At 40.1% G+C, this 25,276-nt stretch overlaps 1 protein-coding gene across 1 annotated transcript; it reads right to left on the bottom strand.

Moving 5' to 3' along the window:
- Nucleotides 1–7,370: 7,370 nt before the first annotated feature.
- Nucleotides 7,371–17,923, bottom strand: LOC123388893 (protein FAM170A-like). The gene is made up of 6 exons (XM_045069318.1): nucleotides 17,332–17,923; nucleotides 15,630–15,752; nucleotides 10,516–10,662; nucleotides 9,110–9,256; nucleotides 7,698–7,878; nucleotides 7,371–7,608 (listed from the first exon to the last, which is right to left on the bottom strand). The coding sequence occupies exons 1-6, from the start codon at nucleotides 17,399–17,401 to the stop codon at nucleotides 7,371–7,373; spliced, it is 906 nt and encodes a 301-aa protein (XP_044925253.1). The 5' UTR covers nucleotides 17,402–17,923.
- Between the last annotated feature and the right edge of the window lie 7,353 nt (nucleotides 17,924–25,276).

Raw genomic sequence — 25,276 nt, 5'->3', positions numbered from 1 at the left:
CGCAGCAACTTCTTCCTAGAAACACTGCCAAAGGCAATGCAAGCAAGGGCAGAAAGGAGCTATTGGGACTTCCTCAAGATCAAAAGCTTTTGCACAGCAAAGGAAACAGTCAAGAAAACTAAAAGACAACTGAGAGCATGGGAGAAGATGCTTGCAAACACCATATCAGATAAAGGGCTAGTATCCAAAATCTGTAACGAACTTATCAAACTCAACACCCAAGGAACAAATAATCCAATCAAGAAATGGGCAGAGGACATGAACAGACATTTCTGCAAAGACATCCAGACGGCCAGCCAGACACATGAAAAAGTGTTCCACATCACCTGGCATCAGGGAAATACAAATCAAAACCATAAGGAGAAACCACTTCACACCAGTCAGAATGGCTAAAATTATCAAGTCAGGAAACGACAGATGCTAGTGAGGATGCAGAGAAAGGGGAAGCCTCCTAAACTCTTTTTGGGAAAGCAAGCTGGTACAACCACTCTGGAAAACAGCGTGGAGGTTTCTCAAAAAGTTGAAAATAGAGCTACCTTATGACCCAGCAATTGCACTGGGTATTTACCCTAAATATTCAAACGTAGTGATCCAAAGGGGCACGTGCACCTGAATGTTTATAGCAGCAATATCCACAATAAACAAATTATGGGAAAAAACCTAGATGTCCATCAACAGTGAATGGATAAAGAAACAGTGGTATATATATATATAGAATGGAATACTATGTAGCCATTAAAATAAATGAAATCTTGCCATTTGTAATGACATGGATGGAACTAGAGGGTATTATGCTGAGTGAAGTCAGTCAATCAGAGAAAGACAGTTATCATACGATTTCCCTGATATGAGGAATTTGAGAGCAAAGTGGGGGTCTGGGGGGGTAGTGAAAGGAAGAAATGAACAAGATGGGATTGGGAGGGAGACAAACTATAAGAGACTCTTAATCTCACAAAACAAACTGAGGGTTTCTGGGGGAGGTGGGAAGGGAGGGGGCATTGGGCTATGGACATTGGAGAGGGTATGTACTATGGTGAGTGATGGGAAGTGTGTAAGCCTCAGGATTCACAGACCTGTACCCTTGGGGATACTGATACATTATATGTTAATAAGTGGGGGGAAAAAGGAAATTTTTAAAAAAAAGCTCAAAGGAGACCGAAATATAATAAGTATAAATGGAGACACATATAATATTCATGGTTTGGAATGCCTAGCATATTAAAGATGTCAGTTCTTTGATCTACAGATTCAATATAAACCCTAGATTTTTGTGTATATATGGACTGTCTTATGTTAAAATTTACGTGGAAATACAAAAGGACTTAGAATGGCTAAAACAGTTTCAGAAAGAAACATCAAACTAGAAGAACCATACTGTCCATTTTTTAAAAAAAGATTTTATTTATTTGAGAGAGATTTATTGAGAGAGATCACAAGCAGGCAGAGAGGCAGGCAGAGAGAGAGGAGGAAGCAGGCTCCCTGCTGAGCAGAGAGCCCAATGCGGGGCTCGATCCCAGGACCCTGAGATCATGACCTGAGTCAAAGACAGAGGCTTTAACCCACTGAGCCACCCAGGCGCCCCATACTGTCCATTTTTAAGACTTATTCAATATATATAGCAATCAATACAGTAGCAAATCAATATCTAGACACTCAGATCAATGGAACCTGAAATAAGGAACATCGAAAAAGATCCACACAAATGTGATTAGATCATTTGGGGGCAAGATTACAAAATCAATTCTGTGTTGGAATAACATCCCTTTAAAAAATAAATTAAAGATTTTATTTGAGAGAAAGCAAGCATAAGCAGGGGGAGGGGGAGGGCAAAGTGAGAAGCAGGTTCCCTGCTGAGCAGGGGGCAGGATGTGGGGCTGGATCTGAACGTTGGCATCATGACTTGAGATGAAGGTAGGCACTTAACCAAACGAGACACCCATGTGCCCCAAGGAAAAGCTCTTTTTATAAAATAGTATTGGAAAAAATGGACATCTGGGACCACAAATTATCCATCTAAACCTCATACGTTGTATAAGAATGAACTCAGATCATAAATATACATGAAAAATGGAAAGGCCTAAAATTTTTGCAAGAAACACAGAAAATCTTTGGGACTTAGATTTAGAGTACAAGTTTTCAGACATGATACCAAAAGTGTTATCCATAATAAAAAAATAGTTGATATATTTGGCTTCCTAAAAATTGGAATTTTTGCTAGGCCTAAGACCCTGTTAAGAGGACAAAAAGACAAGCCACCAGAAGAGAGAGATTTGCAAACCACATAACCCACAGGTAACTGATACCTAAAACATACAAATCATTCTCCAAATAATAAAGCAACCTAATTTAAAAAGAAGTAAAAGACCTACACACACAGTTCAAAAAAGGGAATTTGCAAATGTCAATTACATGAAGAGAGATAGTCAACATCCTTAGTCACAAGAAAACACGAATTCAAACAACCACAAATAACTACTGCATATCTCTTAAAATGGCTTAAAAATACTTATATCTATACTTATAATTATATTAATACATTATACTAATACTTGTAATGTATAACACATTTTACTAATATTTATACTGTAACACCTTTAGGCATTACACTAGGAGGAAGCAACCTGATACCCACATAAAAACCTTTGCACGAATGTCACAGCAGCTTTTTAGTCATAAATGGCCAAGGACTTTAGAACATGGGATGTGTCGCAATGCTCTACAGAGTTAAATGGAATACTCCTCAGCAATCAAGTAATGAAGTATCAGTGTATTCAAACAATTTGGCTGGATCTTAAGAAAATTATGCTTAGTGGAAAATGCCAGTCTCAGACGTTGACATACAGTATGATTACATTTCCATAAAATTTGTGAAATGAAAACACTACAGAGATGGAGAACAGAAGTGGCGGTCAGGAGTTGGGGCAAGGGACAATTGGGAGGTGGGGGGATGGTGTCCATAAAGACCAGCCTCAGAGAAGTGCTTTGGGATGACAGAACGTTTCTGTATTGTCACTGCAGTGATATGTATATTATAATTCTATACAGGGCATAAGATGGCATGGAATTATAAAAAGACAAAATATAAGCACACACACAAAAACAGTAACATCTGAGTAAGGTCTGCAATGTGCTTAGTTGTTTTGTTCCAGTCAATTTCCTTTGTTTGGGAATGAACTATAACTATGCTGAAGAAAAGGGGGTGATGGGTATACATGGGACTTCTCTGATGAGTTTTATCATAATTAACTTTTTTAAAAAGCTCAGCATATCTCAAACAATATTTTTTAAAAAATCCTACCCAGACATGTCTTACTCAAACTACTGATAATCAAAGGTAAGGAAAGCAAATACCAAAAATGAATCTTTTGAGTGGCTAAGTAATGTGTTTTTTACTCGCATCTCATTATCCTCCCCACTAGGATTACTTTAGTATTACGAAATCCATTTTTAAGACAGAACATTGACTCAGAACGTCTGTGAATTTGCTAAGTGGCAGTAAGAGATAAAATCCAGTTTGACTGTTTTGAAGTCTGATCTTTTGCTTATACACCCAAACATTTTTCCTGCACCTTCCTAATTAATCAAGGATATAGTATACCTACTGAGTTTAAGTATATCCCTTACTGTTTCAGTATAAAGTCAGAGAAATATATTATTTCATTCTAGGCCATACTGTTTCCATAAATAAAAATGAAGAAATGATCATATTGAAGCTAATTTGCATCCAAATTAAGGGACATTAGGTTTCAAACAACAGTAAATGACTCAGGCTAATGCAAACAAAACAAGAATTTATTGAAGGGTTGGTGGAGATGCTTAGCATATTAAAGTCCTAACTGAAATGGCCAGGTCATCCGAAAAAGAAGAACTGAAGGAGTGCAGTGCAGGCTCACAGACTTTAATTTGGGTTGCGGACAAAAGATCACTCACCAGGAAACTGCCCAGTCTCTAGCTCCTGTTTCAATTGTCTAAGCTATCAGTACAGACTGTTCCAACACAGGTTCTACACCTAGGTAAACTATGTAAGCCAAGTGTTGAAGTAAGGACTTCACTTGGCTAGTCTGACTTGCTTGCCCATATATTTGGCCAGAAAGTGAAGACACTATCACAGGAAGAAGATTAAAGAACTAGGCAGATGAAAGCAAAAACAATTATAATCCTTCTCTTGGCTTCAATGGCACACAGGTGCACATAAACTTCTTATATGTCCATATCCATGGGGACAGCCTCACTATATCTGAGATATATAGAGAGAGAAAAGGAAATACGTGTATAGGCCTAGGTATATACAGGTTTGTATATATATACATATATAAACTGTTATACAAACCTGTGTAAATATGTATGTCCCAAACGCCATATAGCAGTCATGAACTTCTGAAACATGCACTTCTGAAAGTGCAAAGCTAAAAGTTACAAATGATCCCATTTCAAAGTTGAACTATTTTAATTTTCCTTATATTATTTGCGAACTATAAAGAACACTTGAAAATTTCCCTGTTTCTGACCTTCTGATTGATTATGGAAGAGTGACAAAAGAAATATTAAAAATTTATCTTTGAAAAAATGCACAATTGAAGTGTAAGTGACTTGCAAATAATTGAACATGTAAATTATATTTTTCAAAACTTGGTGTCTTTTATGCTTCTAAAATTAAGTTTAAGGCTGCATTATGACTTTTGTGACACCCTTGTGTAGACATATTTGATCATCCATGATGATTTATTACATGTTCCATCCTCTCTCCTGTGACTGTATAAGAAGTATTTGCACACCTATGTGTGCACAAGCTCAGAGAAGCCAAGTGGGGGGTTTTCTTTGCTTTTGTTTCATTTGTGAAATAGCTTTTTCTCTCTCAATAATAAGAATGTCTATCTGTCAGCCAGATAACTGTGCAAGTGAGTATATTAGAAAAAGATAAGGAGAAAGGTGTATGTTCATATAAAGAAAAGGATATAGAAAAATAAGTATAAGTTAACAGAGACTACAGTGGAGCAAATGTTTGGGTGCAAGTGGAGGGGAGGAAGAATATGGATTACAATCTGGACCATTGATATTTGGAGTGTTCAGGCACATATTCATAGAGAGAAGACGTGGAGGAGTGAAGAGTAAGGGCGGGCCTGGAGAGTAAGACTACAAGCCAGGTCTTCAAACCTACAGTAAATCCAGGGACTTGAGAAGCAACAAGTAGAAGTCAAACGGAGGAAAGAGATCAGAAATATCCTTTTAGATCCTCTGTCAAGTTAACAGTCTCCTCCCTTGAGTTCTGCCAAGCTGTCATCAATCTTCTTATTCCACCAGCCAAAGCTCTAGGAAGGTGTCATGGCCTGATCACAGTACTAACATCTCTCTACCCAAACTGCCCTCTTCCCAACAAGGCAATCTTGCAGGGATTTTCAGTGGTGCCTGCCTCCTGGCAGGGTGGGGAGGGTCAGCAGGAGTTATTCCATGGGGCTCCTGAGTGCCCAGTAATTCCCAGCATTCCTTGTACTTCTCACAGCTCTAGGCGGATATTTTCTCTAGAGCTGGGCACCGCATTTTACCAGGTCAACTGGGAGCAGCTGCAGAGTATCAGGTATATCTATCTTCAGCCAGCCATCCCTAGATGCTAGGCGGGCTTAGGAGAACTTCTGTGCTCCCATCAGACTGCAGGGTGTGCTGGACACCATCATTTGAAATCTTTGGGCCAGTGGGTCTGTGTTGCTACAAGAACACCAAAACAGGAAAGGAGATCGTTTCAATGAGGAAGGCAGCTTTTCTTATTTTACTGATATACATTCATTCACTCTATGTGATTCAAAAAATTTAGGGCAATTCCCAGGTTCCATTATGACTCTTGGACCCTAGAAGAAGAGCCCTTCTTTTTAAGATATACTCTCATTCATTGTGGTACAAAGCTGGTTTTGCTAGTCTTTGCAGTCTCATCTATGTTTAACCCTCCTACTCATCCCTTAGAACAAGCACTTGATGCTATAACAAAAATAAATAATAACATGCAGGAATCATGAACTTTCATAAAAGAACATGGGGATCCTCAAGAAAGCAACACATTCAAAGTTGCCTGAAACTGGGGCGCCTGGGTGACTCAGTTGGTTAAGCATCCAACTCTTGATTTCAGCTCAGGTCATTATCTCAGGGTCATGAGATTGAGCCCTGAGCCAGGCTCTGCACTGGGTGGGGAGCCTGTTGAAGAATTTTCTCTCCCTCTACTCTTTTCACCTATTTGCTCTTGCTCTTAAAAAAAAAAAAAATAGGTTGCCAGATTGCCAGAAATGGTCCATGACAAAAGGGTAACCTCTATCCCTATTTCTTTCCAGTTGCTTCTGACACTTTAAAGGAAGCAGCCAGAGTTACTGGCTCCTAGTACATATCAAGGGGGGAAGAAAAGGAATCCTCTGATTATAACTCTTCAGCATGTCTTCTAGGTATGAAACTTAGAACATGACATCTGAGATCTCACTCTCACCCAGGAAAAGGGCAGGACTACATCTAGCCTGCATACCAACCCTTCCTCCAACAGACAAAGTTTGTCTCTGCTTTGCCCTGCACCCCTTGGAAAGGGAGGCAGGCCAAGGGATGTGACTCCCATGTCATTTGGTTAATCTAAGAATGGTGGGCCCAGGCTTCTCAGCCCTGCTTAACTGCTAGTCAGGTCTTTACTCCTGTCTCCTCAAAGGGCATAGAAAGGAAGCAATCTCCTTAATCTGTCATCAAGCAAGCATTCTACTTCCAAGTATGTATTCCTCTGAAGGAAATTATTCAACACAGTTATCCTGGAACCTTGGGAGGCATCCCCAGCAGAAACCTGAGTCTCAAGAACACTTGAGACGTTTTCTTACTCCTAGGGCCCTCACCTCTTCTACAATCCAGCCCCCAGCAGTTTTCCCTTCAGTCAGTCTCCTTTTTTCAGGTAGAGATGATATGTGAGTGGTCATTGCTCTTTAGTTTGTATGAGACCATCTTGCAGTTCTGCATGGTGTGAACTGCCTTCTTCTCCCTCCTTCTTGGGAGAGCAGTGGAGATAGTTGAAAGGGGTTGTCTGCTCCTGGTGGTGGTGGGCTGGCAGTGGTGGTGGTGGTGGATGTGCATAAACAAAAATGGGTCCTAGGGCTTCTTAGAGAAGATGAAGCCCGTCTCAGTAGAGTCTGGCCTACTCTACTGCTTCTCCCGGAGGGACTAGAAAGAGTTCTGTTTATTGTGTATGAAGACAACTTCAGGCCAAAATTTTTCGCTTTCTGGCATCTATATGCCAGTATTCTTAGTATTCTTTGTCTGCCTACTCTTTTCCTTCTCTACCCTTTTCTTTCTCTCCAGCAAAGTCAAGGTCAGATGGAAAGTATGGCAGCTGAAGCCCTCACGGACTCCATGCTTCACGTGTTCCTGGAGGACCTCCAAGCTAGGAAAGACCCCCGGCAGCAGGCCATGCACCTGAAGCCACTATCCAGGGTCACGAGCCATTCAGGCGTCTTGGCCCTGGGATATTCCTCGGCAGCTGGAGGCACTGGTGGACTGTCAGCCTCCTTCCCTTTCTCCTGCTCTTCTATTGTCTGCCTGGATGCACTGCAAGTTGGTGGCTCCTTAGTAGTGCAAGAGGGGGGTGACTGCTCCCTGGAGATCAGAAAAGGTTTTTTTTTTTTTTTTTGTTTTTTTGGTAGGAGGCTCCAGGCTTTCTTGCTCATCATTGAGGACAGCCACACCCCTTTTTGTTCTTACATTCATATAGTAGACATTCATGAATGTTTCCTCTTTCTGTGTTTGCAGAGGACACAGAAGGCTTAGGATCATTAGCCAGCTGCAAAGTAAAGGAGCTATATAGAAAGTGTGAGGAAGTCTCACATTTCTTGGAACAAGAAACAAGCTGGTCTGTTTGAGGAGCTCCTAGGAAAGAAAATTTCAAGTGTAAGACAAATAGAATAAGTCCGCGGTATCCGGAGGAGGCGAGATGCCCATGAGACTATTCCTATGCAGACATGTGGAGCCTAAGTATATACACATGTGATATTTCAGAATTCTCTGAGTGTTTTGCTTTGAGGTATGTACATGGTCTAGCTATGTGGGAATGAGGGTGTGGTGTGTCTTGTGGAGTTGCAAGTGTGTTTTGGGACACAGTTGGTGAGTGGTGGGTTTTTTCTTTTTCTTCAGTGTTTTGTTTATTTGAGAGAGACAGGAGGGGTGGAGGGAGAGGGACAAGCAGACTCTCTGCTGAACATGGAGCCTGACGCGGGGCTTGATCACATGATGCCGAGATCATGACCTGAGCCAAAACCAAGCGTTGGCTGCCCAAATGACTGAGCCACCCAGGAGACCCTGATGAGTGTTTCTGATGATGGTGCAAGGTGATGGCGGATGAGTGTGTGCATGCGTATTCCACAGTGTGGCAGAGCATATGTACAAGTGCAGGACTGGTGCCGTTTCTTGTCATGAGACAACAGGACTTAGAGTGTTACCAGAAGTGACCTGGGCTCCCCGAACATGCAGCTCTGTAAAGACATGCAGCTCATGTCTTCGTGCATGAAGTGGCACATGGATGAGTAAGGCTCTCTATGAAGGTGCACCCCTCTCAGGGTGTACCAATTTTCCACAATTTGGCTTAGTGTGAGGTAGTTAAACCAGGTGATTGGTGTGAGGGGATGTAAATTCCGTATGGCATTAGTGTGTAAATGGGTGAGTCTGATTGTGTGAAGGAGTGAGGGTATGAGGGCATAGCTGCACCCTCACATACAAGAGAATGGGAAGATTGATGAAGAATGAAGGCATGTCTAAAAGCAAAGGGAAGGAGAAATGGGACCATAACTGGTAGGAAGGCAGATGGATGCAGGAGTGTGTGTGAGGAGTCTATGCTCACCTGAGGGGAAGACTATGATGAAAGGCCCACACCAGCACAGTGCTCTTCCCGGCCCCCAGCTGTCCCAGCACTCTCACGAGTAACTGGGTCCTAACCCTGGAGGCACATTCCCATTTGTCCCTCTGCAGAGCCTTCAGTCTTAGTGCCTCTGCCCTGAAGCCCTCTTCAGATTTTTAAGTGGAGACTTAAATAAGAGGGCTTGGGCTGAGCAGCTCAGTTGTACCTCCCATCCATGCTCAGACCCCACCTGTGTATTTCCCTTACCATCCTGATTAGCCCTAATGATTTGCGATATGGAAGAAAAACAGGTGTAGTAGGATGAGGCAGATGATTCTTCTGCAGCCTCACCACCAGGAGGGACCACGGCAGAGGACTTGGGATGGGCTCCGACCTCCTGGGTGGTCTTGAATTCTGGTGAATGGAATAAAAATAAAACAATATATTGAGATGCGGCATCTTCTGGAGTCTGTATCCTTTCAGAAGTGCCACACTGAGTAAACACTCTAAGTTAGACAACATTACCACACGTGACACTTGCTCTCACAGAGCAAGTGTCTGAGTGCTATGCTTTGAGGTGTGTACATGGTCTAGCTATGTGGGAATGAGGGTGTGGTGTGTCTTGTGGAGTTGCAAGTGTGTTTTGGGACACAGTTGGTGAGTGGTGGGTTTTTTCTTTTTCTTTTTTTTTTTTTTCTTCAGTGTTTTGTTTATTTGAGAGAGACAGGAGGGGTGGAGGGAGAGGGACAAGCAGACTCTCTGCTGAACATGGAGCCTGACGCGGGGCTTGATCACATGATGCCGAGATCATGACCTGAGCCAAAACCAAGCGTTGGCTGCCCAAATGACTGAGCCACCCAGGAGACCCTGATGAGTGTTTCTGATGATGGTGCAAGGTGATGGCGGATGAGTGTGTGCATGCGTATTCCACAGTGTGGCAGAGCATATGTACAAGTGCAGGACTGGTGCCGTTTCTTGTCATGAGACAACAGGACTTAGAGTGTTACCAGAAGTGACCTGGGCTCCCCGAACATGCAGCTCTGTAAAGACATGCAGCTCATGTCTTCGTGCATGAAGTGGCACATGGATGAGTAAGGCTCTCTATGAAGGTGCACCCCTCTCAGGGTGTACCAATTTTCCACAATTTGGCTTAGTGTGAGGTAGTTAAACCAGGTGATTGGTGTGAGGGGATGTAAATTCCGTATGGCATTAGTGTGTAAATGGGTGAGTCTGATTGTGTGAAGGAGTGAGGGTATGAGGGCATAGCTGCACCCTCACATACAAGAGAATGGGAAGATTGATGAAGAATGAAGGCATGTCTAAAAGCAAAGGGAAGGAGAAATGGGACCATAACTGGTAGGAAGGCAGACGGATGCAGGAGTGTGTGTGAGGGAGTCTATGCTCACCTGAGGGGGAAGACTATGATGAAAGGCCCACACCAGCACAGTGCTCTTCCCGGCCCCCAGCTGTCCCAGCACTCTCACGAGTAACTGGGTCCTAACCCTGGAGGCACATTCCCATTTGTCCCTCTGCAGAGCCTTCAGTCTTAGTGCCTCTGCCCTGAAGCCCTCTTCAGATTTTTAAGTGGAGACTTAAATAAGAGGGCTTGGGCTGAGCAGCTCAGTTGTACCTCCCATCCATGCTCAGACCCCACCTGTGTATTTTTCCCTTACCATCCTGATTAGCCCTAATGATTTGCGATATGGAAGAAAAACAGGTGTAGTAGGATGAGGCAGATGATTCTTCTGCAGCCTCACCACCAGGAGGGACCACGGCAGAGGACTTGGGATGGGCTCCGACCTCCTGGGTGGTCTTGAATTCTGGTGAATGGAATAAAAATAAAAACAATATATTGAGATGCGGCATCTTCTGGAGTCTGTATCCTTTCAGAAGTGCCACACTGAGTAAACACTCTAAGTTAGACAACATTACCACACGTGACACTTGCTCTCACGGAAATTAAGTGATTTTCTCAGTAGAAAACTCTAATATTAAGGTGAGTTTACCTCTTAAAACTTCACTTACTCCAAAAGAGAAGTAAGTAAATAACAATGATCAAAAATTATGTTTTTGGTGGATACCCATAATACTGAGTACCTTGCATGTAGGATTTCTGGAAATGTGTAAAGAGCACTGAAGATGTAGAAAGAACCATGTCTCTGAAACAGTATGGAGTCACTAACATTGGGTATTTTCAGCTTGATTTTCCTCATGAGAAACTGTGTAATTAGGGAGGATGGGGTACAAGTTTTATGAAGAATTCTGCAAGTGTATCTATCTACTTCTATGTTGGTGTCTATCTATACACACATATATATGTAGAGAGAGGATAGATAGATATAATGATATTATAGATATAGACAAAAAAAAATTTTCAGGTCTTCCTGGGAATCCTGGTGCTGGAGATGTTCAAATTAAGACTTCACTAACTTTCCCCAAACTCCTCTTCCAGAATTGTATTTCTACATTTCTCTTAGATTTTTAATCTTCCTATTCAGATCCTTTAAGAGCATCTTCCAAAGAAGACCGGGATCCTGACATGGTACATCTCTGCCTATTATTTAAGAACAGTGACCTTGGGCAGTCCTTGAGCAAAGGGGCCATTTATGGCCATAGCTGAGCACGGGCACTTAATTCTAATTTTGAGTTAACATGCTGCCTTACCTCCCTGCCTGATTCCCCTTCAGCCCTACTTCTCCCCCACCACAAACCACAGTGAAAAAGCTTGTCTGCAGACAAACAAGAGTATTGTGAGATTGCATCTGCTGCCATCTGGCCATGGCCTTGGGCCAACCCAGAGGGTCCAGATAAAATATCTTCAGATGTGTTTAAAACTTCTGAGAAAGAGAAGGAAGAGCAGATAGGTGACTTTTTCTTAATTTTTTTTTTTTTTTTGCCTTCACTAAACATTCAAGAAATAGCATGTATGATAAACCACATGGCACTTGTCCCCATGAAGATTATAGTCCAGCTTCTGTTTGAAGTTCTAAAATCTAGGTATCTAAAAACATTTTCTGGAATGAAATGTCTGGTTACCTCTGAAAGCCTTATGTTGTTTTTTGCCATGGATCAGAGGCTCAAATTCTTGCCTAGTACATGGTAATAAGATGCCTGCCCTCTGACTATTCTGTTTACCACAAGAATAAATTCGGAGCATGTCAGTAAAGGTCTTTGGTCTGCCAGCTGTGGTTTATGATATGAAAGTTCTGTTGCTTCCTGGGAGGGTTCGAATTTACAGGAAGGAACTGACAGACTTCCACTACTGCTCCTTGGCCTCCTCTTTCAGGTACCTGGGTCGGACCTTACCTGAGGGCTCTGCTGCACAGCTCTGCAGGACCAGGAGGCTCTAGTAGGTTCCCAAGGCTGACTCTAGGCCACACCTCCCCACATTGGGCACAGCTCCCCTCCTAGGAGGTACTGACTGCCAAATGGCTCAGCTGTCACTTGGCCCAGTTGGTGGTGTCACCCTCCTCACATTCCCACACACTGTTCTGATTAATTTTTGCATCTACACTCACCGTACACATAAGCCTACCTCTAAACCTTACCAATGAACAGCGAAATTCTAGGCTGTTGGTTATTTCCCTGGTAAAATATGTGTATTTCTAGGATCATCTCTAACTCTGCCATGAATTCAAACATATCACAAAAATCACTGGTTAGTTTTTCTTCCTCCTAATCTACGTTTCTAAACTTAATGTTCAGGAAATAGGTCCATTTTTGTTCCTTAGAAATTAACTCAAACATATTACATCTCCTCCTTGGTTTAAAAACTTCAGGGAAGCTTATAACTCAATTTTTACTTCACAAAATGCAACTACCTTTTCTCTTAGGTCGCTGGAGTGTGTCTGATAGGTCATGTTGGTTTAGAAATGAGACAATTCAGTGGGGGTGGTGTATTTTCTAGGGACTTAGTATGTGTGCCATGTTTGTGAACACAGTCTGCTGTATGTGTCTGTCACGTTTCCTCAACAATTTTATGCAAAGACTGCAGAGGTGACATGGCCATTGCATGTGAAGGTAGCATGAGTGTCATGGGTGACACTGCAGCATCCTTCTAGAGACGTACAGCAGTATGTCTTCCCTTTATTAAAAGTGATCTGTGTGTCACATTATTTATAATTTCTATAACATTATTTTTCACTTCTAAAACTTTAGGTTTTTTAAATATTTTTTTCTTTGTAGTGTTTTATGACTTTACATCTTTATTAACTGTAAACATTCTTATTTACCATCCCTATAGCACTGTTCAATTAAATGATCTTCTTTGATGTTAAAACCTTAATATTCACTATGTTTGCAGAACCTTTCTTAGATTGTGTACTTTGTAGTTTTAGACTGAGTTCACGTTCAGGAAGTCATTAGCATAGGACCCTTAATGTGGATGACTATCAATTTGGAGCTTTTACGTACTCTGCAGTTTGATATTTCTAGAGTACTACAAGCTATGGTTTCATTTTACATTTATTCTTCCCTTTTAGGTTTAACTGACACTACACAAATTGTGAATACTGTGCCTATGAATTCCACTTCTTCTCTCAATAAGTGATATCTTCCCCACAATGTAGGCACACAGTTCCTCTCTACCCGCTAAAAGTGAAGTGCTTGTAATGAGTTCCTATTGAGGGTACAGAAACAGGAGACTCATATTCCCAAATCAGGGCAGAGAATAAGATTATAACTGAGCCTCATGTGCACCTTTCTCCCTCTGGCTTTGGAGAGATGCTGAGCAGGATGTCTATAGGTCTATTCAGACCCCCTCTTCCCTCATCTGCCTAGACTTGAAATGCCCTTCCTTTCTTCTTAAGAGAATGAGGAGTAACAGGTGAAGTATTCTGATACAGGTGATTCACTTTTTGCCTCATGGTCTGGAAGACTGTCTTCCAAAGAGTGGCCAGGTTGGGGATAATGTGTGTGTAACTTTTGATGGTCCTAAAAAACTGAATAAGTCATAAAAACTGCTGCTGGTCCCAATCTGTTCCCCTCTTACACTCTTGTCCCTATTCTACTTTCTCCACTCTCCCCACACCCCATGCAAATACTTAATTTGCCCTAAATAGTTATCTTTAGTTTTTAGTTGGCAAAGAATTGGCCTATTGCACTATCCTGTCTTTCTGTCTGGATGCTGCTACTATGGCTCCTGATAGTCATTCACTGTGGTTAGGATTTTCAGTACCATTTGCCTTCCTTCACATCTGTTACCCTTTTACCCTCTGCATTCTGAACTCCTAGAGATTTATAACCTCAAATGAGACAAACAAGTTTTATTTTTGAAGAACATATTCCTCATTGTCATGTCCGTGTTTCTGTTGCCATGGTAACCAAGCTCACTGCTCACTAGTTAACTGTTTAATAATACATACCATCATTTCCTGTGGGTGTGTCTGATACATGTACTGGGCACCTGTTGTATCATAATGGTGTGATGGATGTAAGGTGCTTTGTGTGTGAAAGTTCAAACAGGGCCAGGGCCTAATGTGTAACTGCATTGGTGTTTGTGATTCTGAATATGGGGTGAATTTTGTGTGACTGAGAATGGTATGCATGCTTTATGTGTTTTAGTTTTGCACATATCCACATGTGTAGATTCCACATCCTGAGACAACAGATTTGGGGGTGTATATGTTGTTGCAGGATTTAGATGTACCAGATAATTATTAGGAATACTGTCTTTGAGAGTAGAATTGGTGTATTTGTGTAATCTAAGGGAATAATGAAAGAACATTAGAGGACGTAAAAGTCAAATGTTGTAAGAGAAAGAATATATGAGCTTTGAGACTGCGTAAAGATCTAAAGGAAATGGAGGTATAGAGAAGACTGTGTAAGAAAATATAAATGTATATGCATATATATAATATTAAATTTCACAGATTTAATGATGAAAGGAACTAGACACAAACTATACATTGTATGCATCTATGAAATTTAAAAACAGGGGTAACTTATCTAGAGATTCAGAAGTCAGAGAAATCATCACTGTTTTTATGGTAGGGACAACCACATGGCATAGAGAATTCAGAAGCATGTGGAAGATTACAAGGAATTGAATAATGAGGATGAGGAGTGCAGAGGGTTTGTAAAGGGATGAATGTCAGAACACAGGCTACCAAAGCACATGAAAGGGATGGGTCTCGGACTGGATGTCTCTTACTCCACTCTAAGTCCAGCTCTTGAGAATCTGACCGCTTCTGGCCTACTTAAAGCTGTTGGTACTTTCATGCCTTCCTGATAACATAAATGCTTTGGTGGTTCACACTGACATACCCTTCCATGTTTCTCTGCTAACATCCTCATACCCAGACCCTATCCCAGCATTTCTTCAAGAAAAAGCACTGCTCTCTGCTGACCTTTCTGGGATTATTCCAGTCCTAGTAAGGACTTTTCCCTGGCAACTGATGGTTTCTGTTGATCATGGAAGAAGACCAGGCAGCCTTGTATCAGGCAGCCTTGTATCAAGTGATGGGCAGATCAACGCCCACAATGCCTTGATTGCTCTGTTCACTTCTGATGGCCACACATCCACCCAGCCCAGCCCAGGTCCCAGCAACAACCCCCAGCAAGGTGACAGGCCAACCCCCTCTGCTCCCACTACCGCAGCACTCAACACGCCTCAAACCCTGATGGAGGGAGCGCCTCATGCCCACCCTGTCTGCCTCGGGGTCTGCTGTGCTTTATAGAAGTCTTGTGTAGAAATTTGACATGGTTGGTGTTTTTACTGAAAAGTTGAATAAAAGAAGGTAATTTGGCTGTGCAGTAAGTCACAATATATTCAACACACTCTCCTTACCAGCACCAGTGAGCTTGTTTTCCAAAGAGTTGATGGAGAAATACTCTGAGGAAGAAGATGAAGCCTTCTTTGTCATCTGGACTGAATTTGAGGCCGCTGCCTTTTGTTGATTCTCCAGATCTTCTTGTAAATTCAATTACATAAAAATAAGAGAGATGTGGTCCACATTAAGTGTTTGTGTGCTTATCCACCCATAAAGCAAACAAGAAGAGTCCACAACGTGAGATGTTTAGTGAATACACATGGCCTCCATTTTCAGGGCCTGATATGGTTCATTTATTGTGTTTATATATCAGGAGTAACTGGCTTTGTATAAGCCGTGCTCTTTGTAAATAGAACAGTAAGTGCAAGCTATCTCCATTCTACCTGGACATACTACTAGATTGCATTTATTGACAACTCTTGTAGCAATTCTGACCACGTGGTTAAGTTTTCTGAACTGAACAATGAGTGGAATTGACATGTGCCACTTCCAGACAGAATCATAAATACCTCCTCTATGTCCCTCCACACGTTTCACTTTCCCAGCTAAGATGTGGATCACCCAGCATCTATTTGAAAGCTCCTGTTAATGAAAACAAAGTCTCCATCAGCCCAGGAGACTTGCCCTACTATACTCTGAATTGTTACATAAGCAAGAAATAGATTTATTTGTGCGTTCGCTTCAAAGACCAGATCTACTCTAGCTAATGAAGCGGGGATATGATGTGTTTTTGAGAGGCAAATAATTAAACCTGGTACAGAGTAAATGGACAATTATGTTTGATAATAATTACCTTTTCCTGGGGTATTAATGTTCTATACGTGTATCTATGTGAACACATGGTTGTGAGTGCATGTTTACTTTACACTCAGGAACAGCTCTCAACATGCACGAATTTTACTGAAGGTGAATTGCAGACAACCTCACTTCCCAGAAACCCCAAACATTATTGGAAATACCAAGTTATCCACCTGGAGTAGGAGACACCACGTGGAACGTTGGGGTTAGCTCTGATCTGTCCCCCTCCCACCACTGAACAATGTTTCTGACTCACAGCAGTTACCTGTTTACTTTTAATCTCCATAGTAACCAGAACTCTTTCAGTTTTCCATTTCTTCAGAAAGAAACAAACTACTTCCTCAATTTAACTTATCATTAAACAGCGGTGTGCGTGTGCTCTGCCCGTTCCTTACAATTCACATAGGAGCCCCACACTCACTTTCTCATCCTCTGAGACAAAACAATTTTCTTGCTTCTGAGTAAATAAATTCTCACCTTATACTCTCATCCCTGTACAACCAGTTTTAAGTCCTTTTTAAAAGTTATTCCTCACCTCCATGAGTCACATTTTCTTCTTCATTAACAGGAGAATGTACTACTAGAAAGCTTTTAATAACATCATATACTTAACCGATGCCCTTAGGCAGAAATAACATAAAGGAAAATAATTTTCAATAAAACTTGTACTAATCAACCACCATATGATGCAGTAGCCCAGGGAGACATGTATAGATAGCACAGGTCCTCAGCTGCAGAGACAAGGATTTGAACTTTCTCTACTCTCAGACCACCTGAGTCCTCAGAAAGACCAGCATAAACACACATCCCTCCCTCTCTTCCCTCTTCCTCTCCCTTTCTGCAGCTACGAATCCTCTCTCCCTCTTTCTTTAGAGGAAATTCCTTCTTACCTTATTCTCAGGGAATATGCTTAACACATACCTCTTGACTTTTTGGCACTTGGGGGGGACGATGGGCTTTCCAGATGTTTCCTTTTTTGTTTCCTCTTCATGATTCACCTCTTCAGAGAGGGACTCCAGACAGTACCTTTCTCTCTGAAATTCTACTTTCAAAAACTCAACTGATGATAACAAAGAATCAAACCAGTATGATCAAGAACAACAAATCACTTGAGAAACTACTTTCTCACTAGACCACTGTCCTGACCAGCACTCAATATACCATCAAGGGCTATTATGATGTAAGTCAGCATCACTATTCTATGACCTAGAGATTACATCATTGCATCCCAGGGGCCCAGCCGGTACTCACAGGACTGAAGGACTGCCACAACCAACAGACTAGAGCAATTGTGTCATCCAGTGGAAACTATCCTCAACTTGAATTTGTATAACTTGCACTTGATATCCAAACAAGAGAATAGATGACTTGGATTAAACAAAGAACATTCCTTTGTGTTTACAGTGACCACATTACTAAGACTCCCCACAGAGAAGATAAGGTGGTACCTGAGAGAACTGGGCTTAGAACGATGCCTGAATGATAGAAAACAGTTAATGTTAGAGGTTATTAGTAATACTATGTAACTTATGTGAAACAGTTACAGTTGAAGTATATATTGTAGGCGTGAATTTGAGGACGTAATTCTATAGAACCCTAAAAATACACTGAATTTCCCCCACTACTGGGAATAGTATCATATATTTTTTACAATAAGCCACTCTTTTGCTACTCTTTTACTAATTATTTTCCTAGAGGTTTGGGGAAAGAGAAAGTCCCTGAATACATTCCCTGGCCCTCATAATGAGTCCTGTTCTTGTCAAGCCTGAAGGTGTCACTCTCCAGGCTTCTGTCCCAGGTCCCAGTCTGTGTCGTCTGGAAACAGCTGGGCTCTGTGCAGGGTCTGAACATGGTATAAGTCTGGGTTCCATCCCACCTCCCATCCACCATTGCATACACCCCCCTCCCCCTTAGGGACAATCTGCATTTACTGCCACCTTATCAGCTGTACTAGGACCAGGCCAAGATCTATGTCTCCTTCAGTCTCCGTTGGCCATAGTAGGAGCTGCCTCTATACATACCCCTCACTAACTAGGGACTCAGCCTTTTAGAGCTACTGAATGGCAGGCACCATCACCCAGAAACATTCAGCCTTGTTAGCTATCAGAAAAAAATGAAAATAAAAATTAGATACTATTTTACATGGACACACCGGTAAAAATTAGGTCAAACTATACAAAGGATTATAAGGATACAGGTTAAAAAAAAAAAGAATCTTCATGATCTAAAATGTCTTATGCAGCCATGTGGAAGAACAGTTAGTCAACTATTACAAAATTAAATAAGCATCTAACCCATGACCTATAATCTCATTCCATAAAGGGATTGTTACAGAGTTATACCTATACCATTATCTATACTAGCAAAGAACTGTAATTTTAGTTTAGTTTAGTTTCTAACTCAAGAAGAATGGGCAAACATAGTATGGTAGGTACATATGACAGAATTCATTCCTAAAGAGAGAAGTCATGCCCCTTAAAACACATGTCCACAAAGCAGGGCATCAGGAAGGGATTGACAGACAGAGATAAAAAGAATATATAATCAATGAATAATCACAACTGCTTCCTTGACCAGGCTAGTGGCTAAGGAGAATTATGAACTTAATAGTCAATACTCTTAGGAAGGGGAAAAAAAAGAATAATTTCACCCACCAGTAAAATGGTTCAGATGATGTCCAGATCTAAGAGAAAGAATTGTCCTAAGGATCCTTTACTGTATCCATGTCCTATTTCTGCTATAGTAAAGTGGAACAAATTTAGTGGCTTCAAATACAAATTTATTCTTACAGTACTGGAGGTCAGAAGTCCCATCTGGATCTCAGAGCCTGAAATCAAGGTGTTAGGAAGATCGGTTCAGTCTAGAGACTCTAGAGGAGAATCGGATCTCTTTTCCTTTCCAGGCTTTAGAGGCTGCCTGCATTCCTTGGCTCTAGTTCCCTCCCCTCGTCTATAAAACACATCATTTCAACATCTGCTTCCATTGTATCTGCTTCCACTGCTTCTCTGGTGAATCACTCTCCTACCTCCCTCTTCTAAGGATTCTTTCAATTATACCAGTGCCACTCAGGTAATCCAGAAATAATCTGGGTCTTATCTTCAAAATCCTTAACTTGCTCCCTTCCTGAAGGCTCTTTTGACACTTAAAGTAACATATCCAAAGGCTCTAGGGACTGGGGAGTGGACATCTTCTTCCAGGGCCAAGGTGAGTGAATATTTCAGCTACCACAGCAAGACAAAGACAAAGGATGTCTGAGGAAATTCCCACCTAGTAAAATATGATGAGGTACGAATATAAATCCCAAATGAAACAAGAGTGATAGGCGCAGAAAAAAGGCACAGTCACTGTATTAATACACTGAGTAAAACAAAAACAGGACAAAATAACGCAACCACCCCCAGTTTGAAATTGAACACAACCCAAGGAATAGAGAATAATTACATGAGAAGTCCTCATGCTACAGAATTTAAGCAACTAGATTCAACAAAACAAGAGCTCCGGGACAAGATGACAAGTCAATGCAAAGATATAAAAGTGGGGAATTTAAAGATGAGGGGAAAATAAAGATTCTAAACAAGGTCAAAACAGGGTAAGTAAACAATTAGAACCAGAAAGAAAGGTTTCAAAATGAAAAAAAAAAAACAAAAAACAAAAAACACCTGGCATATTGATTTAACAGGAGTGTAAAGGGAAGAGAGAAATATATAATTAATTAGAAGACAATGAATTTTAAAAAAGGCCAGATGATGATACTTAACAATAAAGAGGTTAACAAATAAACCAGACAATTATCCAAGATATAATCCAGCAAAATATTCCCAGAGTACATAAAGAACTGAAATCACAAATGAAAGGGTACACATTTTTATTTTCAGGAAAAAAAACGAGAGATGACAACTTAGAGAAATTCATAACCCCCCAATACACGCACGCGTGCATGTGCACATGCACACACACACACACACACACCGATAAATCTTAAAGGATATAACAGACAAAATTCTTCGGTATTCTAAGAGAAGAAGCAAGTCACTTGTAAGGGCTTAACATTAAGCTGTCTTCACCATTCCATAAAGCAAAATCTATTGCTTGAAAATAGTAGAGTAGATATTGAAAGAAAGAAGGTGTGAAATTGTGATATTATTTGTAGCCAAATTGTTCTCCAGTGCAAAAGCAACTGGCAGACATTGTCAAACGTGTGTCTTTTTTTTTTTTTTTTTTTTTTTTTTAGGGAATATGTGTGTTATCAGAGCCATTCCTGAAAAAGTCAACTCTGTGATAGAGCCAACTTAAAAATGCCGTGAAAAAAGGACAAATGTAATACTCCGTGCCAAAAGGCAGTTGAATTTCGACAGCATACAACTCAGGGTGGGGTAGGAGCGGAGCTGGAATTGATGGACACAGTTTTGTGATACACCTGCTTATGAAGAAAGTTTGGGTTTCAAGACCTTTAGGGACTGGTCTACACCTTCTGCCCCTGACTTTCAGCCATCCATCTTTCTGGGTCTTACCATGTACTCCCAACACTGTCGAAATTCTGATGATACTTCTACATGACTATTTCTCATCTCTGTGCTTCTGTCCAAACACTTCTTCCCTTTTTGAAAATCCATACAACATCCGGGACATAACTTCTACTGTATTTAGTATAGTATATGGTCAACTGTTCAACTTTAAAGTTTCCCAGGTCAGGAATTTCAAAGTGTACATCTTCTGTACACTTAGTCTAACACAGTAATGAGTGCTCAGTATCCTCTTACGAATAAAAAAAAAAGCCACAAATAGATAATTATAAAATTTTAAGAGCAAGCAGAAATCCCAACACTGTATCATCTGTGAGTCTTAACTGAAAAGGCATTAAAAAAAATTCCTATGACAATGAAACCCAGCCAAACTGGAGATGGTGTTTTAAAAGTCCCTCAAATATTATGAATGTGAGTGGGGAAGGGCAGTGGATCCATTAAATCCAAAATACAAAAATAAAACAAGTACAGAGATTACGGTTACGAAGTAAATGCAGATTTTAAATATGTTTACAAAACAGAAATAGCTACAAAATCTAAGAGGAAAGAGGTGAGTACAGATGTGTTACTTTCATCTTTAATGGCAGGATTAAACTGATACTATCTAAGAATGAAACTTAAAATTATACCGATCTCAGTATATTTTAACTCTTTACCTTTAATTATAAAGAGTTTTTAAAAAGAATGAATAAATTTGTGTTTATGAAACACATTTAAAGTTCAGCACTGCTAGCTTCATTCCCATTTCATTTTTTGGTAAGTTCAAGTATAGTTAAGTTAAATATTTTAAATAATTGTATTGTAATTCAATTTCTACAAAATAGCTTCTGCTCCTCTTTCCATCCGTCCATTTACCTGCCCACTTGTACACAGACACAGATGAACATATTCAACTAGCTTGATATTCCACAGATGTTGAAAATGGTTACATTTTAGTAATATGGATTAATTTTTAAACTTACAATTTTCAAGAACTTTTGAATTCCCAGCTTAGTACGTAGTACTTATGCAAAAACACTAACTTCATCCTAAAAGTTAAAAAAAAAAATCATGTAAATCTGGGGAAAACAGTTTGCAAACTTTGGATAATTATGATTCCTTCCTCCTTTTGAAGTACTTTTGCTTAAGAATAAGTAATCACATCTTTCCAAGTTTCCAGGTTTTAAAGAAGTATAAAAGCCTTGATAAAGTTCTATGTGACTGCTTTCTTATAAATACAAGATGGAATTTATGTGATAATGGATTAGGTTGTACTTACGTGAAGTATCAACTAAAAGAAATCCGTGAAAGCACAGCAACATATTCAATAATGTTACTTACGTACTTAACCTGGTACAGGATCTAATGATCGTGAAATGCATATGAACCTAATTATGTAACTGATTGCCCCCTGAGGTACCCTGATCTGAAGACATTCTCACAGGTCAACACAGGTTATTTATTTATTTTTACCCAGACTCTCTAACATTGATAGTAATTCACAAATTCTTCTGAATGGACAGCTATAATTATACATAGAGTTGGGCGAGTCAATGATAAATTGCTTCCTACTGAATTTTTAATAGGAAAAAAATATCCTCCAGAAATAACATGTCCATCCAAATGTAAACCTTATAGAAGCTGGATCTATGATCAACCTTGTTAACTACTCTAACTCTAGTATCAGCAACAGTAGTAGACATTTGAGATTTACAGAACAAAAATATACATAAATCCATAAATGAGTAAAGATGAATTCAGATAACCAGAAGTGTGATGAGCTTTTCTCTGGCTTTAATTAACACAGCATGTGAAGAAACTATGTTTCCAGGCACGCCTGGGTAGCTCAGGTGTTAAGCTTCTGCCTTCTGCTCCAGTCGTGATCCCAGGGTCCTGGAACTGAGCCCCGCATCAGGCTCCCTGCTCAGCAAGAAGCCTGCATCTTCCTCTTCCACTCCCCCCTGCATGTGTTCATTGTGTCTCTGTCAAATAAGTAAATAAAATCTTTTGAAATAAAGAGAAACGTTTCTCATAATCAAACATATCTATTCTGACAAAGAATAGTTTAACTTTAAAACTCATTTATGTGCATAATTTCTTCTCAGAAAAGAAAGGATCTTAGTTATAATTTATCGACAGGAAAGGTTAAGAAAGCCTCCGACAGTTAAGCAATCTGGTCATGTGACTATTGAGTGTGCAAAGTCTTTCTGCTAAATTAACATGAAATTAAATTGGTTTCTTCTTGAACCAGGAGAAGCTGTGGTATGTTTTGAATGCTGCTCTAAACACAGTGTAAGCTTACTAGAGCCACTACTTAGCAGGTTAGTGCATGAGTGGAAATTTTGACTTAAGGAACCGGCTATGGGATTTTTTAACAATGCTTATCTTTTTTTTTTTTTATTTTTAAGATTTTATTTATTTATTTGACAGATAACACAAGTAGGCAGAGAGACAGGCAGAGAGACAGGAGGAAGCAGGTTCCCTGCCAAGCAGAGAGCCCAATGTGGGGCTCCATTCCAGGACACCGAAATTATGACCCGGGCTGAAGGCAGAGGCTTTAACCCACTGAGCCACCCAGGCGCCGCAACAATGCTTATCTTTTTAACTCCCCAAAAGCAGATTTTATAGGTCAAAAATATAGAGTAGAATGGCACTTTCCTGATGCCAGCTGTCAAGGGGAAATTTAAATAATAAATGTCACACCCTCCTGTTAACAAATCTCCCTACTGCTGCAAAGCTATCCAAGGAGAAGTACAGGGAGAGTACAAGGAAAAAAGAAAGCAAAAAAAAAAAAAAAAAAAAAAAAAAAAAGGGACAAGTGAGGTTAATTTCTGTAATGGTCTTTCCTAAAATTTCCAGATTTATGACTGTGAGGCAGGGCAGTTTAAGAGCACAGGCTTGAAGTTGAGCTCACAGTGTGAATCCCAAATCTGTCACTTAGTACTTGTTGGAAGTTGAGTAAGCGAGTTGTACCTTCTGTGCCCTGATTTCTTCCTCTTAATATGGTGGCCATCTTATGGAGTTGAAGATTAAGTAATAAAAATCTTAATACACTTCCCGGATGATTGTTAACACTCGATAAATACGCATCAATAGCTAACTGTATGCTGAGTGTTTTTGTACAAGATGGGTATAAAAAATTGCAAATCTAAGTCAAAATGTCAAGATTTAGCACTGAGAGTTGGGCCAGTGCAAACTGAAGACATTTGAAATAGCTAACTTACTTGCAGCATTTACTCTGTGTAAATATTTTCACATCCTACTTAATTTTAATGATGCTAGTCATATAAGTCAATTTTCCTTCTCTCTTCTCCTTTATAAGTCCAAAAGGGCAATTCTCACTTGCCTTTGATAATCTGATGAAAGCGCTGCTTTTGTAAAATTCTCCTGAAAATTGGCATTGGGCTGCTTTGATAAATATGTTTCCACTTTCATTTAAATGCACTTTAAAATGGGTGCTCTGACTGATTAGATGCAAAAGTTACATGTTTTCTGGCAATGGCTGTCTTTCACTACCTGTGGTGATAAAACCATTTCTTCCTATGGTGATAAAAGGATACTTACCATTTCATTTGTCAAATTACCTGTAGTTAAGTTTCTTTATGGGAGTTTGCATAAAAGGAAAAAATAACGTTCTACAAGTTTTTAATAAACTAACCCAATCACTCCAAGAGAAAGTAGTTACTCACTGACAGATGGTTTGCAAACATAAATCTTTTCACAGAGGCATCGGTGCTAAATGCCTGGTGCCAACATTTGAGATTTCTTGAGGGATTTATTTTATTTATTTTATTTTTTAAACTACATTTAAAAATAATTTTTATTGGTATAATTTATTACCTGTATACCCATAATAAAAGTTTTTTTTTCCCATAATAACAGTTTATCTTAGTTTGGCTAACAGGCATAACTTAACAAAGGTGATCTATTTTCTATTTTATTTTAAATATTTTGTTTACTTGAGAGAGACAGAGAGAGAACAAGCAGTGGGGAGAGGCAAAGGGAGGAGAGAGGAGGACTCCCCGCTGAGCAGGGAGCCCAGTAAGAGGCTCCATCCCAGGACCCTGGGATCATGACCTAAGTTGAAGGTAGATGCTTAACCTAATGAACTACCCAGAGGCCCTAAAGTTGATCTGTTTTCAATTGCTATAATTTCCTACAAATAATTTTCTATTATTACTTTGTATTTATCTTGACATTTATTTTCAAGGCAAACACACTAGAGTTGAACCAGTGAAATGTATTTCATGATAAAAACAAATGAAAAATAGGAGACAATTATGAATCCAAAATCATTTCATTTTCATTACTGAAAATGAGTTTAAATATATACTTGGTTTGTGAAAGGCTTACATAAATGTAAC

Source organism: Mustela putorius, unplaced genomic scaffold (assembly GCF_011764305.1).
Source record: "Mustela putorius furo isolate JIRA1106 unplaced genomic scaffold, ASM1176430v1.1 tig00003923_pilon_pilon_pilon, whole genome shotgun sequence".
Taxonomy (NCBI): Eukaryota; Metazoa; Chordata; class Mammalia; order Carnivora; family Mustelidae; genus Mustela; species Mustela putorius.
This window is presented reverse-complemented; position numbering and strand designations above follow the sequence as displayed.